The 19,049-nt window shown below is 37.9% G+C and overlaps 1 protein-coding gene across 1 annotated transcript; it reads right to left on the reverse strand.

Moving 5' to 3' along the window:
- Positions 1-9,321: 9,321 nt before the first annotated feature.
- On the reverse strand, positions 9,322-9,858 carry LOC141627562 (SCY1-like protein 2 B). Its single transcript, XM_074440801.1, has one exon. The coding sequence runs from the start codon at positions 9,856-9,858 to the stop codon at positions 9,322-9,324; it is 537 nt and encodes a 178-aa protein (XP_074296902.1).
- Between the last annotated feature and the right edge of the window lie 9,191 nt (positions 9,859-19,049).

Here is a 19,049-nt window from a genome sequence, read left to right on the forward strand (position 1 = left end):
ATCTATTTTTACCTTTAAATTTTGAACACCGAGGTCTAGACATACCTTAAGGCCTGCTATCAAGGCTTCATATTCTGCTTCATTATTGGTAGCTTTGAACTCACAGCTTACATACTGAGCTATCATGTCTCCCTTTGGTGATTTTAGTACTAACCCTAACCCTATCCCCCTGGCATTCGATGCCCCATCTATGAACAAAGTCAACTCTTGGTCTGGGGTTTTGTTTTCTAGCTGGTTAACTTCTTTTTTCAGGTCAGGTTCTAGGTTAGGGCTGAAATCAGCCACAAAGTCTGCTAAGGCCTGTGACTTAATTGATGTCCTGGGTTCAAAGGTAATGTCATATGTACTGAGCTGAACTGACCACTTGGCCATCCTATCTGACAATTCAGGCTTGCGTAGGACATATTTTAGGGGTAAGTTGGTCCTTACTATGATAGGGTGAGACTCAAAATAAGGACACAACTTAGCACATGACATAATTAAAGCTAAAACATATCTTTCAAGTAATCAATACCTCATTTCAGCATCTAGCAGGCTTTTACTTACATAATAGACAAGATGTTGATGGTCTTCTTATTTCTTTACCAGGACTGCACTTACTGATGTGTCAGTGACAGATAGGTATACTGACAGAGGTTCTCCTTTCTCTGGTTTAGCTAGTAAAGGTGGAGATGACAGGTACGATTTTAAGTCCTAAAAGGCTGCTTCATGCTCAGGTGTCCAATGGAACTGTTTATTTTTTCTGAGCAGGTTGTAAAATGTTTTACACCTTTTAGAGGATCTTGATATGAACCGGTTCAGGGCAGCTACCCAGCCTGTCAATTTCTGAATATTCTTGACAAACTTGGGTGACTGGAAGTTCCAGGATAGCTTTTATCTGTTCAGGGCTGGCCTCTATGCCGCTTTTTGTCACCATGTATCCAAGGAACTTATCTACAGACTCTGAAGTGGCACTTTGCAGGGTTGAGTTTCATGTTATACTTTTCCAATATTTGAAATGTTATTTCCAAGTGCTTCACATGATCTTCTGCATTCTTAGATTTTACCATGTCATCTATATAGACTTCCATAATATCACTTATTTGATCCTTGAATATCACGTTGACCAGGCGCTGGTACGTTGCCCCTGCATTCTTCAGGCCGAAAGGCATGGCTATGTATTAGTATATGCCCCGGTCTGTAATGAATTAAGTACTTTCGTGGTCAGCAGGGTGCATCTTTATATGGTTGAATTCACTGGAGGCATCCATGAATATCAGCATCTCATGCCCTGCTGTGGCATCTACCGCATGACATCAATATATGGCAAGGGAAACGGATCCTTAGGGCAGGCTTTGTTCAGGTCAGTGTAATCTACACAAACTCTCCATTTACCATTCTTTTTCTGCACAACAACCATGTTAGCTAACCATTTAGAGTACATTACTTCCCTGATCATTCCCATATCCAGAAGTTTTTCCACTTCTTCATTAATTATTGCATTTCTTTCCGGTGCAAATTTTCGTCTTCTCTTTTGCACAGGCTTAAAAGATTGATCAATGTTAAGTTTATGTGTAATTATATCAACACTAATTCTAGTCATATCAAAATGAGACCAAGCAAACCATGATGATTTATTTTTGAGAAATTTTACCAGTTCTGACCTGACACAATCTGGGGCGTCAGACCCTACTAGAATATACCTGTCAGGATACTTAGGGTCTAGGATTACCTGATCTGTTTCCATTCTGGATGGCGCCATATAAGTGCTCCTACTAGGGTACGGTAATTGCTATGCAAGAGAATTACCTGCCTTGGAAGGCTTTAAGGCTGATGTGTAGCATTCTTGGGCTGCTTTGTCTTCTCCTTTGATTGTGGCTATGCCCCATTCTGCTGGTACCTTGATACATTGATAATAGGTTGATGGTACAGCCTTGATATTATGGATCCATGGCCTGCTCAAGATTGCATTGTAGGACGACAAGCAGTCCAGGATTCCGAATTTCTCATAGGATGAGACTCCTTCAACATAGGTTGGAAGATGAATTTCTCCAAATGTGCTTTTGGTTTCTCCACTGAATCCTACCAAAACGCTGGATTTCTTGGTGATTTGATCTTCACCAATATTCATGGCTTTCAGTACATCAAGCATGATCAGGTTTACTGAGCTGCCTCCATCTACTAGGATCCTCCTTACTGTAGCGGTTCCAATCTGCATAGAAATTACCAGGCCATCATGATAAACATCAGGAATTCCTACCAGGTCACAATCACTAAAAGTGATTGATGGGACATGATCCGGTTTGCAGGGTGATGTAGTCCTTGGCGTTCTGGCTATCTTTTTTGCTGCTGAACTGGTCAGGCCACAAATTTCCAATCCACCAGATATGAATTTTATTTCATAGATTGGGGGTGGTAGAAGAAGGTTGTGGTCCTGCTTTTGCTCTTGGTTCTCCTTGCTCTGGTCTGTATTCCCGCCCTTCATCCTAATCAGGTCCTTTAGATATCCAGATTTCAACAGGTAGGCCACTTCCTTCCTCAGGGTAAAGCAATCATTCGTCGTATGCCCAATGTCCATGTGGAATTCTCACCACTTGGAGTTGTCTCTCCTAGGGTTGGAGGTTTCCACCTTCCTAGGCCATCTGACTACTGATCCTATGTTTTCAAGTCTCTGGACCAAGCCTGCAACATCAACACTGAAGTTATGCTCAGAAATAGGTGGGAAAACTTTAGCCTTACCTTGATACTCACATGCCAGGTTGACTTCTGAATGGTCTGGCTTGGAATATAGAGTAGGTCTGTAATTGTTTCCTTTGTTGCTCTATCCATAGTCCTTTGATCCACTGGATGATCCGACTTTGTAGCTTTTGTCTTCTTCTAGCCTGATATATGCAAGGGTCTTGGCCTGTACATTTTCGAAGGTATGACAGGGATACTTAGTGAGTTTATTGTATAAATCACTATGAGGTAGTAACCCATGCCTGAATGCCTCCAATGTTGTTCCAACGTCACACCTGGGAATAGATACTTTCTCCTTGTTCAACCTGGCGAGGAATACCCTAAGAGTCTCCTCTGGCTTCTGTGTAATCCTGTAAGGATCACTGGATCGCTTCTCCAATTCCCTGCTGCTTGCAAACTTCTGGTTGAATTTGTTGATCAGGTTGGCAAAAGAATGGATGCTCCCAGTTGGCAGGTTGATGTACCATTGTAGAGCTGGTCCGGTCAGGGTTGTTCCAAATCCCTTACACATGCAGACTTGCCTGAATTCGCTGGGGATAGATGCAGCTAACATTTTCTGTTTATAGAGAGCTACATGATTCTGTGGATCTGTGGTCCCATCATAAATCTTCATAGACGGAATCACAAAATTTTTAGGCAGATCCACTTTTGCTATTTGGTCTATAAAAGGCGAATCAGCATAACTATCAGGGGCAGCTTCCTCCAAGCTGGGAGGTACTCCAGGTATCTTTTCGAATTTTTCATTTAGTTTCTTGATTTCCTGGACTACTGCCATCATGATAGCTGCTGCAGATTCATCAGGTTTTTCATTGTTATTGTTTGGCTCACCATCAACGTTGATAAATTTAGAGCCACTTGGACTTCCAAAGTTGGAGAAATCAATGTTTTTTATAATTGATGCAAACGGTGTTCCTGGCTGAAATTTAGAGCCTGCTCCTTGAGTTTTTCTAGTTTTTGTCTCAGAGCTGACTTAGATTCTCTTAACTGAAGGATTTCAGTCTCAGTTTGGGCTACCTTGTCTTTCAAGGCTTCCAACTCAGCAAGTTGCTGGAGGGCTGCGTTCAATTGTTCTTCAATGGTAGGCTGAGACATTTTTGTAGGTTATTTGGATTTTTATAAGATAAGGAAAAAAGATTTTAAAGAGCTAGATGCCCCACGGTGGGCGCCAATTGTTTTGTATGGATTTTGCGCAAAGCGAAATCAGATCAGGGTAGGTCTAGGCAGGGTTAACTAGCTCAAACTTATCTGTGAATATGTAGGGCAGGGCACGAAACTAGAAAAGCAAAGTAAGGAAAATAAACAATAATAAGACAAGGAATTTGTACGTAGAAAACCCTTAAATGGGAAAAAACCACGAGCACCAAGCCAGGAGAGGATTTCACTATAATATTATGTATTTAGCACTAATGATCGTAATAAAGCTCAAGTATTATATGAGAGAATATTGTGTGCTCTTGTATATGCTATGTTGTATGTCTTGCAAATAATCTCCGAGTGCTTCTTATATAGTCCATGCTGAACGGCTGCCAGATTTTCTACTTTAATGCTGAATATTCCTCCTTAATTGCTCGGATTAATACGCTTTATTGCTCTCTTAATTGTTGCCTTTTATTACAAAATCTTCTCCATTAATGCTCCAATTATTGTCCGAATATTATCAATAATATAGTCATTGAATTGGTCAAATATTGTCCTTATATGGTGACCATTGTCCTCTTCATGGCTCTTGTACCCTGGTGGCTTAACGTCCTGACACCCACCCTGATGGTCAGACCAGGGCAGAATATCATCCTGAAATATCTGCGGATCTCCAAGCCTAACAGCCAATATACAGAATTTGGCCCACACTTTTTTTCCCGGGGTAAAGAAGATTGAGAGTTTACTCTATATCATGTGCCATTTACTCCTTTTATTTCTATCAGAATATCAAGTGTACGAAGAAAAAAAAATGATTTTCATTGGTTGGTTTGGTTACATATTACTTGTAAATTATTGGTTATGCTTATGTGTGGACATACTTATCTGCAATTATGGTATCCTTGTTTCCGTTACGTAAGTGTGCGTAATGCACACATATTGGTGGTTCATTTTTTTTTTTTTTTTTTGACAATAATGAACTGCATATATATATAAATGTAATCAGAGAGTATACAACTTAGTCAGTGGCCAGACTAACTGACCAGTGAACGTACAAACGAAGGAAACTACGAATTGTGCTCAACGTGTGACACAATTCGACTGGTACTGGCGTTGTGGAGGCCAGAACTGAGGATAATTTTTTTGATGTTACTCTGAAAGAAACAGAAGTTTGTGAAGCTGAGTGAGCTCTGTACATGGTGAGAAGGAGGCCTTTCGTCGAGGCTGCAAACACCGTGGAAGCCCGCACATTCTGAAAAACTGGATTGCCTGCCATTGTATCCAAGGAAGAAACAGTGTAGCAATCCCTTAGAGCTGACCTGTGAACTGGAATAAAGTATGTTATTTCAGAAGAAAACAGAGCACAGTTTAAGACTGGTATTGAAATCTTGATAGAAGATCTAGCAAAGGAAGGCCAAAACACCGACAGCTGGGAATGAGATGCAAAAAGATAGTCCGACAAATGTAAAACTTGAACCGGATCAAGACTACAGTTGTCAAAGACTACCGAATTACGAACCATCCAAATAGCCTTTATAATACAAAGAAAACGAAGAAGGCACCGATCAGCATGAGCAGTGTTTCTGTGGAAAAATACAACAAAATCTGCAAGCCATTTTTGCAAACATACCCCTGGGTTAGCAACCGAATTAATACCAAGAGGCGAAGAAAGCCAAACATGTCTAGAAACAGAACACGAACGAAAAAGATGATCTAACGACTCTGGAAAAGAGTGACAAAACACACAGGAGGTACTAACCTGAAGGCCTCTGACAGATAGATTATCTAAAGAAGGAAGGATATTATGTACAATACGCCAAACCAGGAGAGGGAGCTTAGGAGAACAACGAAGATTCCAAAGAACTTTCCAAGGAAAGGAAGAGTAAAACGAGGGAGAGCAGGAAGTAGGCATGTGGGATAACGAGAAGTCGTAGCCTGAGCGAACTGTATAGACTCCATCTTCCGTGTACTTCCAATAGAGGAAGTCATCAATATCAATATGAGGAGGTTCCATAGCAAGAATAGTTCTGGCACAAGGAGGTTGAAACCAACGATAAACAGTAGCATGATTCCAAGATCCAGAGTCCGAAATCACATGAGATAGAACCGGCGTGACAGAAGATGCAGATACACGCACAAAGGGAGTAGTTTCATTGTTTACTGGCTTACATTTGCGTAATGCACCCACATATTTGTGGTTGGTTGGTTATTGGTCTATTTGTGCAGGATACACACACATCGGTGGTAATAGTTTACTTGTGTATTTCGCACACTTGTGAGAATGATACCTTCTCAATTTGTGGTTTGGAAATAAATAAATATATACTATATTTAATGTTTATGCGATGCACGAGCCGCTTGTACTTGTATGTTTTATAAACAGTTATTGAACATTACATTTATTATCAAGTATTATCTCGATCTTATTGGCTAAAAAGAACTGAATTGAAATAAATGGAGCTAAGCTAACAACCTTGCACTAATTTTGATCGGACTTCTCACTTCCTGTTTGAGTCTCGTTGCTTGGCAAATATGTATGACCCTCTCTTTACATTCTTACTTATGTCACCTAACTTTTCTCATATATCACGGGACGGAGGGAGTATTTACTTTTTTAGTCGTTGGTTCTTTTTTTTTGTTCATGAATATAAAAAGTTTTAGCCTTCTACCGGGAGTATTAGTCAAGCATCATGGAAACTATTGTTTCTTAATGAACTCCCTAAATAAATGAAAACTCTAAGTAAGTTTGTCGCATCGTAGGTTAGATTAACATTTGTTAAATAAACACTCTTAAAATCTTTAAATTACTTTTGTATTGTTGAGAGTTAAGTTTACGTCCTGTTCTTTCTGACATAATTGCAACTCTTTTCAGTTCAGTTCAAGTTAGTTTTATTTAGTCCAGCTTACTTTTACTCAAATTAAATTAACACTTATTTCAGCTTCATTCAATTCAGCTCATATCTATTTAGTAAAGTTCAACTCGTTTTAACCGTCTTAGTAGTTTATAAAAGTCAGAGTATATAATATGGCTTGAAAGTTAGTTTGAAAAGTTTGATTATCGTACTCTTTATATAATCTCTCAACCACATAATCTTTTAAAAACTCATTCGAAGCAATTTGTAAAAGTTGAATTTCCGGGTCTCAATTGAAAAAGTTTTTACAATTATTTGGACTATAATATTACTTGAAAAGAACCGGCTAAAATTAGCACTGATTGAGGTCTCCACAAACTGACTTAAGGTTGTAGTGTTTGTCTTGATCATTTAGAAGGGTATCATTTATTAGATCATTTACATTTTCTTAAACGTAAGTGCTGAGCTTTGTTATTATGCTCTTTTGTGATAGGAAATATCTTATATATTGTAGTTGTGGTCCGCGTATTAATGAATTTTTTGTATACTAATTAATTCATCATCTAAACAAATACTCCGTACTTTACTAATCACCATGTATAGGAATTAGGAAGTATCATATTATAACCTGAAAAAAGTTTTTACATAAAAACAATATTTCATCCCTTCCAATCATTTGTTTATCATTAATTAAAGTACCTTCACAACCAATAAAAAAAGGTAAATAAATAAATGATATGGAGAAAGTATGCTAATCCTCATCATATCAAAGCCACCCCATTAATTAAGTATTCGTGTGCTATATCTCATATGGAGTACTAAAGTAATACTCCATAACTATTAATAGAATATTATTCCCCAATAATATTCTGGATATTCTAGTGTATCAATTATAATCAATTAGTTGTATACTAGATTTTGTGCCCGTGCGTTGCACGGGTTTCAAATTTGTCCTTTCTCTAATGGTTTAGATCTTTTAATATCATTTTGAATGATACGTAAAAGTTGTATTTCAATTACTCAAATAAGGTAAATTTATCTTATTAATTTTATATAAGATTAAGAAGTACGTTTATGTAAGGACTCTAGGAATAGGAATTACAATTTGTAAGGTAAATTTATCTTATTAATTTTGTGAACTATTATCATTCATTTCTTCGTGGCGGTATTATCATTATTATCACAAATTCTCATTATAGACGGACACTATCCGTCTATACGTATAGACGGATACCATTTCCCCTCACAAAATACTCATTTGCCATAAAGTGGGAAGCACATGGGGGTGTCCCACTTTGTCCCCCCTACCCATTTTATAAGAGGTCTTTACCCGTCTGTTCGCCCCACCCGTCTATACCAAGACCTATTGCATTATTATTATGGTAACTATTATTTGTAGATAACAGCCAAATCAAGGATGAAGCTAGCCTATGCTCTTCGCCTCTTCGTACCATGTACGTGTGCATGAGGAGAAGGATCAACTTGATTGTTGAGAGTCACACATATTATAGAATTCTACTCTATCTATCTATCTATTATTATTATTATTATTATTATTATTATTATTATTATTTTTATTTTTTTTTTTTTTTATTATAAAATGCGCGCAGCTTTCATTATAATTATTATTATTATTATTATTATTATTATTATTATTTTACCCCTCATTCCAGTTATTTCTTTACCTATTTTATTTTAGGCCGTCGTAGTCAATTATTAACCTTTCTATTTTAAGAAGTTCTTTGATGGGTAATTTCTTTATTTCTATTTCCTTTTGTTTTGGGGTGCAACTGTGCAAGATAGAGTTGCTATTTCACATTTTAGTATATATGAGACGTTCTTTCGGAAAATTATTTTTGTTTTTAATGGGACCAAAGGTCTACCGCTAAGCGTGGATAAATGCTAAATTTTGTTTCTGATAACAGGAAACGGTCAACTTGTACATACATGGCACAAGAAATTTGATAATTATGGATCTCCGAGGAGAGAGCTCTAAATTGGAATTGTTGGCAACCACAACATCAAGAAGACTGTCATCTGCATCTTCTGTGTTTCACTCAGCAAATCCATCGCCATTCCTTTCACCAGATTCGCCAAAGTCCCTTTTTTCGGAGTCCAATTGCCTGGAAAACCGGCTCAAAGATGCCACTGTTTGCATTAGTACAATTCCAGATCCTGATCAAGAGATGAACCTTAGATTGGTTCGTTCAGGAATTCCATCATCCCAACTGGCAACTGATCTGCAAATTCTCGAACGTTTATCATCCTCATCTGGATTGTCCAATGATACTTTCACAAATAGCCATACCCGATGGATTGATTATTCAAGGCGTAGAGAAAGGAAAAAGAAAGTTGTGAGACATTATGGGGTGACATTCCCTTCAAATGCGCCTCACTTTCAACAAGTTCTGTATAAAGAGAACAAAACAGAAAAATATCGACTACGCTGCTACATTGCACGCCGTTGTAAAGCGTTATTCTTGTTATAGTTGTCGATGTGATTGGAATTTTATATGTAACCTTCTAACCCATAGGTGTCCGGTTTGATTTTTCATGTATCCCTAGTGTAGGGCACACTACCTCCCCCTCCACTTGGAGATTAACCTGTAAAATACTACGAAAAGAGAGAGCAATCTTTTTCCCGCTTTTCTACAGGTGAGATGGATAGGTCCTGTTTGAGTAGGATTCCATCCCAATAATTGCCAAGATTATTCAAATCACCAAGCGCATTCGCCACAGACGCTAAAATCGGTTCCGTTACAAACGCCATAGCATTCTTGGTCTCATCCAACCCCTGCACCACGTGTATCACTCCTGGATGCCGCATCCTCACCAACCTCGCCGCGTCACCACGTAACACATCAAAAAACGCATCCTCCGCCGCCTTCGACATTCCCGCACGCGCACGCGCCTCCGATAACGCTCGCTTGTCGAGTAACCAGACACATACCGCGGCGTACTGTCCCGACGCAGTGCCACGTGGCTTGGCGGCGAACAATTTCCATGCTAAAGCCGGTCCAGCAGAGCCGATCTGGTCTAGCAGATCGTAGTCGGTTAGCGCTTTCAGGCCGGTCACTTCCTGAACCGTTGTTTGGACTGTTTTCTCGATCCCTGCAGCGGTTTTGGCGAAGGCTTGTGTTAGGGTTTTCATGTTTTGATGATGGTATATATAAGTTTATGATTTTCCACTGGTAAATCACTTATAAAACTCTATTAGATAGAATTTGCATAAATATTAGATAGAATTTGCACAAATATTGGTATAACTAACTATACATAAATATTGGGATAATTAAAAATTAATTAGGTAGTTTTATAAAGTTGGAGTCTCTAGAATTGCCTGAAAAAAGCCTCTTTTATATATATATATTGATTGTAAATCAATTAGTTTATATTATACCTAACTTGTGATTTATTTTGGAGAGGAAATGTCCATAAAAAATTTGTGAAATCGTCCAAAAATAAAACGTAGTAACGGTGACCCATTGTGCTTGGGACTGGGGATGACCACAAATCACTGTGAATTATATCAAACGGAGACAAAGTAGAGGAAGGTGAAGGAGAAAACGGAATTTTTATTTGTTTGCCTAATTGACAAGAAGCACACACAAAATTCTGAGGCAATGGACTACGATATAATAAATTGCTCCTACGAATATTATTAAAAACGGCAAGACCCGGATGTCCGAGACGGTCATGCCAGGTCAAAGATGACACGGTAGTGAGAGCTTGTGGAGAAGCAGGGGACGACACTTTGGCAGAGGAAATGGATGTCATGGGATAAAGGTCGCCCGTACTACTGCATCTCATAAGTTGATTCCCCGTCCGCAGATCCTTCACAGTAAAGCCAAAAGGGTCAAATTCCACAGACACACGATTATCGGTAGTAAATTGACGGACTGACACAAGGTTTTTAATTATGTTAGGCACATGAAGAACATTGCGTAAGACAAAAGGGGGGAAAGGAGCAGCTAGATTTTGGAGCCATAACCTCGAATTGGTATTTCACTGCCATTCCCGACGATTATACGACGGTTATTGCTCAAATTAAAATAAGAAGAGAGTGTACCTGGGTTAGCCGTCATGAGTGATGATGCTCCTGTATCCATGTAATAATTTTCGTCAGGTTGTTGGAGCGTCATGGTTTGCATCGCGGCAGCGATGTCAGTGGGAACAAGCATACCCGAAGGAGAACCGAGGGAATTTGGTTGCGCAATAAAAGCCTGTGGAGGCCGAGGTCCGAGAATACCAGGACCACCACGGTTAGCAGCAGGTGGTGCCTAGCCAGAGGTGGGCTAGGGGCACGGAGATATGGTCCACCCGTGCTGCGGTGTGGCAGGGGAAAAGGGAACCCAGGTCCACGCTTGTTGTCCCCCCGATTGCAGCTGATTGTAATTATGTGTCCTATTGTTCTTGCCTAGATAGCCACCATTATTCTGTCCATTTGAGGACCCACCGCCACCACCATTATTCGGTCCGGAGTTCTTTCCTTTATAACCGCCACGGTGATGACCACCCCTGCCCTTATTGTTGTAGGAGCGGGAGTTGTTGCCACTGCGAGTGTTATTGGAAGAAGAGCGAGTAGTGGTGTCGGTCTGATCAGAATTCGTGACCACAAGAGCAGAGTCACTGGTGACCGAGGTCACTTTGCTGCGCCGAGTCTCCTCGAGAGTGAGCATTGAACGAGCCTTATAAAAAGCGGGCAAGGGATCGCTTTGTTGAATGATCATAGCGATCCCATCGTACCCATTTGAGAGGCCAGCGACTAATTGGAGAACTAGTCGATTGTTGGAGACGGGAGCCCCAACATTTTCCAATTGATCGGCAAGCATTTTGAGAGCCTGACAATAAGCGAAGATATTTGGAAAATTATCCATGAGTTTGGGAAAACTGCTGCTCCAAGAACACCGCCCTCGAGTTTTTATTATCATGAAAAATGTCCTTGAGACGATCCCATGCTTGTTGGGCAGTGGTATCGGGCTCAAGAATGGTGTGGAGGAGATCAAGCGAGATGGTACTGTATATCCACTGTTTGACGATGGCATCGAGACAAAGCAATTGTCCATCCTTTTTGAGAACTGCATCTTTGGGTGGGGCGATATGATCAGCGACATCAAAGGCACGAGCTGTGTTGAGAAAGAGTTCGGCCCATGATGTGTAGTGAACGTTTTCCGTCTCAAGGGTGATTTAGATGTGGTTTTTGATATTAGAGAGAGCAAAAGCGGGATGGAAAGGGGCAGATTTGGTAGCTTCGTCAGGCATGGTGATGCAAGGAAGGAGAAAATAAAATTTGGCAGAGAGAAAACGAGAGAAAGGAGGAAGGGATTTTGAGAGGAGGATCTTAACAGCTCAATGATACCATGAAAGAGTCTGTTTGCTTGATTATTCAATGAATGAGTCGTACATTATATACACCAAGATATCAATCAGTTAGTTAAACCTATGCCATATTCATATCCTAGAAATATGGCAAGTCAATTACTAATCCTATAAGTTACGCATAATATAAACTAATTGATTTACAATATACAACTAATTGATTATAATTGATACACTAGAAGATCCAGAATATTATTGGGGAATAATATTCTATTAACTATCACAGTTTTGGAGTATCAATCGTGAATGCCATAAGAGTATAACAAATTATCTTAAGATGCTAAGGCGTCCGATATCAATTAATCTTGACCAAAATTAAGTTGACCATGATCTGCAAATAAATCTGTCACAGTCAAATTTAGTTACATAAATTAAACCGAAAATTAAGATAAAGATCTACTTTATCTACATGTCAAAGCAAAAGACATGGGTAGAATTAAGCAAAAACAGATAAATCTTCTTCTATAAACAAACTTACAAATGTTATGCAAATAATACACTTATATTATTGTGTACAATTGTACGTTTTCCTTTCTAGGGATATTTATGATAATATTTCCTACACCAAAAAAGGCAGTTTGTTAAGTACTTGATTAACATATCTAAAGATATCTTCTCTCGTTTTCGGTCATATGTTTATCTATTGCATTTTAAGGTATCTTATTCATTTGTTTACCTTCCTTTATTAGGTAGGTTTTTTATGGTTAATTAGATCATACACACCCATGTCTGCTTGTCATTTATTAACAACCATCACAAATGACCCCTCCCCTTTTCTTTGTCTTTGTGTCAAAACCAAAGGTAAACAAATAACTGGGACGAAAAACAGTAACACATAATAGAAAAACACCATGGTTAAACAATCAATTCAAGGCTACGCTTGAAATAAGGTGATGAATCATCTCTACTAAAGAAGTCATCTAAGAGACCGTCTATACTAAAAAAAACCATCTCACATTAATATAACATGAAACATATCCTATAAATTGCTAAATATTCGTCAAAGGAAAATATTATACGTGAAATTAAAAACAAATTGTTACCTAATATTATTGCCTTTTGTCAATTCATATATATGCATCCTGCAAATAAATAAAATAGACGATTAGCTCTCTAATATAAAGAATAACACAACCTACTTATATGCCACTACTACAGATACAGGTTATAACAACGGGTAAAAACCGTTGTAAAAACAAAAGCGGACATTGTTAAAGCGGCCGTTGTAAAAGGTATTTATAACGGTTGGGTTATTTACTAAAACCGTTGTGGAAACTATTCACAACGGTTAAAAGCCGTTGTTGCGAGTAAGTCGTTGTGGAAAGTTTGACAAACTTTTGGTAGGAAAGATATAACAACGGTTATAATATAAAAAACCGTTGTTGTATCTTTCCCACCAAAATTATGAAGACTTTTAACAACGGGTATACGGAACATAACCGTTGTTGAAATTGTTAGTAACAACGGTTCTTCTTTTAAAACCTGTTGTTGAATATTATGCGCAGGTATTTGTGAAAGGTATTTACAACGGTTCTTCTTTTAAATCTGTTGTTGAATATTATGCGCGGGGATTTGTGAATGGTATTTACAACTGTTTTTGTTTAAGTAACCGTTTTTATTACATTTTCCTAATTTTTTTTAAAATTAAATTTGTTTCATGCCATTCAAAATCCTGCATATATCAGAAGCAGCATATATCAACAGCTGGGTTCATCAGAACTCAATAGATACAATTCATCTTTCAGATTAATTCATACTAACAACACTAGCATCATACTTACAATTTACAACAACAACATCATAATTCATACTAACAACAATTTACAAAGATCATTCCCTAACTTCAACAAAAAATTTACTAAACTGATCTGATCTAAGTTCTAAGCTAAGTATCATGCATTTAGTCTTCATTGCAATGATCTAAGACGTATTTACCCAACATGTCCCTTACCTCGTCTATTTGCTGCCTTTTAAACTCAGGTAATAGATGTTGCGCGTTGATTACATACTGCGGAAAAAACAGAGACATACAAGACATTATTGTAACAACATACATCATTATGAAAACATCAGCTCTAATTTAAAAAAAGTAATAAACACATTATGAAGTTACTAACCTTTTCTGGAATAAGGATGTATCTTCGCATGATAACCTCCAACATGAATCGACAAACGTAGTATCCACATTTTATGCTATCCGTCTGGCGAGGGACCTATATTATGACATAAAAAACGAAGAGACGAGAAGGCCCACATCATAATCTTGCACTTTAGGTATTGTATTTGCGCACGTATTATTATTAAACACAGATTTTCGCACTTAAGGTATTGTATTTGAGCACGTACCCCTGTTATCGTAATAAAAGTAGGGCCATCATCAGAATCTTTCGTGGGTTGATCCTCGTAAGCTCTTTTCTTCTCAAAGGCCCTTTTTTTTATAAAAAAAGAGGCAGAAACTCATATTTTTGGGGCAAAAATGAGCGTTTTGCTATAAATAAAAATTGAAACTTAATGTTATTAAAAATAAATTCGTATTATAAACTTACTTAATAATCAAGCCCTTAAAGGTCTCGCTTGGTTCTTTATGCAAAGAGTCCAACCAAAAAACTTTCGTCTTGCTCGGCATGATGGCTGCTAGTACCCAATGACTCCTACATACATCAAGAGACATCAACATTATTAACAAGTACATATATTAGTTATGAAAATGCAATTGTAGGGGAAAACGTAATGCTAATGATGTATTACCCGATTTCATTATAAGGGGTAAAAACCAACTTTTTGGTTGTCGCCAATTGCCGAGCAATATAATCTACCCGATCTTCGAACGAAAACAACGTGATATGCATAGATAAAATATAGGGGCACAGGAATCCGTATTGATCACATGGAATCTTGTTCTCGGGGATCACTCTCAATTTCAATATCCTACATTATTACGGTATTAATTCCGGTATTTAAAACACTATCTAGTCAGAATATTAGAATATGAAATGATTTATTAAGAAACTTAATTCATCCAAACAAATAGGTGTTGGACATCAATCTCGTCAAGGCCAGCCCAAATGGCTAGCAGCTCCCATGACAGAATTGTTTCGCGCTCAACCCCTAAAATATCCTCCTCGAGCGGAATAATTATCAATTGCTCGTTTGCTATGCGATGGTTAGCCTCCGAATACAGTTTCCTCATCGTCACCGTTCTTACTTTTAGCATGAATTCATTCCCAGAAAATTTAGTGGAGTTTATACTCCTAACATCTTTCAGTGCGGGGAAATAATGCTTCTCTCTTTTTGTGCTACTACCACCAGCCTATACATGTAGATAATTAAAATAATAAAAAAATCAAAGGTAACATATCCTATCTAGCTAGTTGGAGTAATAAAAATAAAAGAGTACTTAACTAAATACCTCATCAACCTGCTCTTTCAATGATGTCCCCTACACAAAATTTCCATGCTTTTTAGAAATACAGAAAAAATATAAATAATGGGAGGTTTTCCCAAAAATGAAGTTAATTAAATACCTCATCAAGTTGTTGTTTCGACGAGGTAGTTGGCATGTCTGGGGACTTAGGCTTATTCGGCTTCTCCGGCTTTTTTGTTCCCTACACAAAATTTCCATACTTTTTAGAAATACAGAAAAAATATAAAGGGAGATTTTTAAAAAAATGGAGAAGTTAATTAAATATCTCATCAAGTTGTTGTTTCGACGAGGTAGTTGGCATGTCTGGTGACTTAGGCTTATCCGGCTTCTCCAGCTTTTTTGTTCCCTACAAAAAAAAAATTAACATATAAATTTAGCATATAAAAATATTTAACATATAAAAATTTAACATATTAAGGTATTTTTTCTAACCCCAACTTCTTTCGGTTGAGGCGGAGACGAACGAGGCAGAAAGATGTGAGATTCAGGCCATTGGATGAAACTTCTAACCGCATCTGCCAGAATGGTAATGTCATCACGAACTGGGACGGGCAGTTGAAAGTTTTCATGGCCTTCAAAGACTTGAGTTATCTCTACTTTTCTATGATTCGGCAAAAGTTTTTCGCCATGAACCAATAAAGTTTCCGCTGATTTGGTGGGCAAGTCTACAAGACCCCGGCCAACACGCACAAGTGGTTTCTCGGATTTAGGGTCAGTAAGAATAACTACCCTCCTGTTTAAGGCCTGAAGAATACACATACATTACATATTATATACCAAAATTTAATAGAATTCATATAAATTTAACTAATTAAAGACTTCATCATACCTTGCCGAAAACTCTGAACTGATTTGAAGGGGATGTATGATGCTGTTTTCCATCAACCGTCTTCTCAAGTTGCATCCCCTGATTATTGTCATATGTGGTGGATAACTCAAGTTGCATCTCCTTTTCAGACTCATTTACCTAATAAAATTAACCAATGGCACGATGTCAGAAGTTATAGCATTAGAGCTGGTAGGGAACACACCCCTTGATCTTACCCAAAAAAAAGAAAAGAAAAATAAGAAAGTCATATATTTACCTTATCGGCTTTAGTTGTTACAACTTCAGAAGCATTAGGTACCTGATCTTTCTGAATCTCGTTGACCGATACTTCATTCTCATATATTGCCAAGGTAGTAGTGTTCTCGGCCTCTTGACCAATCTGTTGTACCTTGCCCCCTTTAATGACATCCTCCATCGTCTTCAATTCTTCTTCGGAAGGCTTGCCTCAAGAATTCATCTTTAGTATCACGGATGCCAATAACTGAACCTGCGTGCCAAGAATGTAATGTTTTAACAATTTGTTTAAAACAATAACATGTGAACTGAAATGAAAATAATAGAATAAATGGTACCATGTCAGCCTTAGCCTTCATTTTCCTCTTTTTCGGGGTAGTTGTCCCATAATATTCCTTGACTCCAACATGTAACAGGACGCCCCTCAATCGACCTGGATGTTCGGGTCGGCCGATCGCTCTAGCAAGAACGTCTTCACAACCATTGGGAGTGAATTTCCCTTCTTCTACCTCTTTTAATACCTTCTCTTATAATATATTTAATAAACTTCAAATTATATTTGTGACTAAAATAATAAAAGTTAGTAATGAACTCGTCTTAATAAAATAATGCTTACTATGTTGGCCAACACTTCCTAATCATATTTGTCACACGGCCGGGATCCTTTAGGCGTGTGCTCTTCTTTATAAGTTACGTGCCGATTCAAGTCGGACACTCCCTTTGCCGCCTACACATTAACATGTTAACAGTTATATATATAAATGTGTATCAAGTCCAAGTGTGATTAAAAAAATCAAATAAACAGGGGGATAATTAAGTGCTACTTACGAGGTTGTCTTCTATCAATCTGTAACCGCCTCGAGAACCATACAATTTCCCCTTCTTGCATGAAATGTTAGCACAATTTCTATTGCTAACGGCCTTCAAATTATATAAAAGCGCAAGTACATGAGATAATAAAAAGATTATAGAGAACTCATTAATTAAAAAAATGATAGGTAAATCATTAACAGGCGAGGATTCTTAACCTCAAACTTCTCACTAGCTCTCATCACTTTGAAAAGATCCAATTGTTCCTGAGTGATGGTGGGACACTTGTTTGACGGTGGGCTCTTACGCATCTCCCCCGTCTTCTTGTCCACATACAACCAATTCCTACCAACGTCACACTTCCACTGCGTTAAGGCACCCCCTGCCTTATGTATTAAATACTTATCATAGCATTCAGCAATATCAAAGGCTTTCTTTATACGATCCAACAATAACTGCGCCAATTTTGGATTCAAATTCTTAATTTCATCTAAATGAATAGGCACAAAATGTCTTGTGCAACATCCAATCCAAGTGGATAAATGCCCCGTATTTGGACCAGTAGGGATACCCTTCGAGTTCCATGTTATTTTAAGCGGCTGTTTAGTCGCTATAGCTGCAAGGGCTGCAGGGCACTTCGTATCACCCCTCTCACCAGGCTTATTATCCCCATCAAGCTTATTATTCTTTTGACTTATTTTCCGTTTTTTTACCCATGATAATCCTAAAACCCTAAATATGAATGAAATAGGAAATGAACAACGACATGCAGAGTATTATCTAAAACCCTAAAGAGGAATGAAAATTAATTAAAACAACAGTTTGAGCTTCTAAAATCCTAAAACCCTAATAAGAGGAATGAAGTAGATGATGCGGGGTGATAAAGATAACAAAGAAGACGAAAAACAAACAGATGAAAAACAAAAAAAGATGATCTTAAAACCCTAATGACGAAACACAAAAGTGAACATACCTGATGATGATGATGATGATAAAGGGAACGAGCAGGATGATAAGGGAAGGCAACGGAATCTGGGCGTCGGAAACTGGGCGACGGCCGGCAACGTGATTGTAGAAAGCGGGGAAGAGAGAATAAACTCAGGATACCAACGGTTGAACTGATGTTGTATGCTGTATACCTGTATGTGTTTGTATATTAGTTTTTTATTTAGACAAACTATTGACAACGGGTTCTAAAAACAAACCCTTTGTGATATGTTAACAATAACGGGTCAATAAAAGTCAACCGTTGTCATAACTTTATTACAACGGTTAACATATACCCGTTGTAATATATTTTCACCCAATTTGCGCCAAAATGAAATATGTCTAAAAAAGAAATGACAACGGGTAGAAGTACTACACCCGTTGTTGAAAGTAATAACAATGGGTATAAGTAATACAATCGTTGTCACTTCCTATCTCATTTTTTTTATCTAATAAAACCAATAACAAAGGTTCCTGTGTTATAACCCGTTGTTGAAAGTAATAACAACGAGTAATGTCAATATAACCGTTGTTATTGTTTAACACTTTTTTTTTTTAAATTACTCAGAATTTCATTACAGTCAAACTCAGAATAATACAAAGAAAGATAACAACTGTAACAGCAGAAGCACTATATACTGCAACATTAGTCACCAATTTCAACAACAGCATCCACATC

Source organism: Silene latifolia, chromosome Y (genome assembly GCF_048544455.1).
Source record: "Silene latifolia isolate original U9 population chromosome Y, ASM4854445v1, whole genome shotgun sequence".
Lineage (NCBI taxonomy): Eukaryota > Viridiplantae > Streptophyta > Magnoliopsida > Caryophyllales > Caryophyllaceae > Silene > Silene latifolia.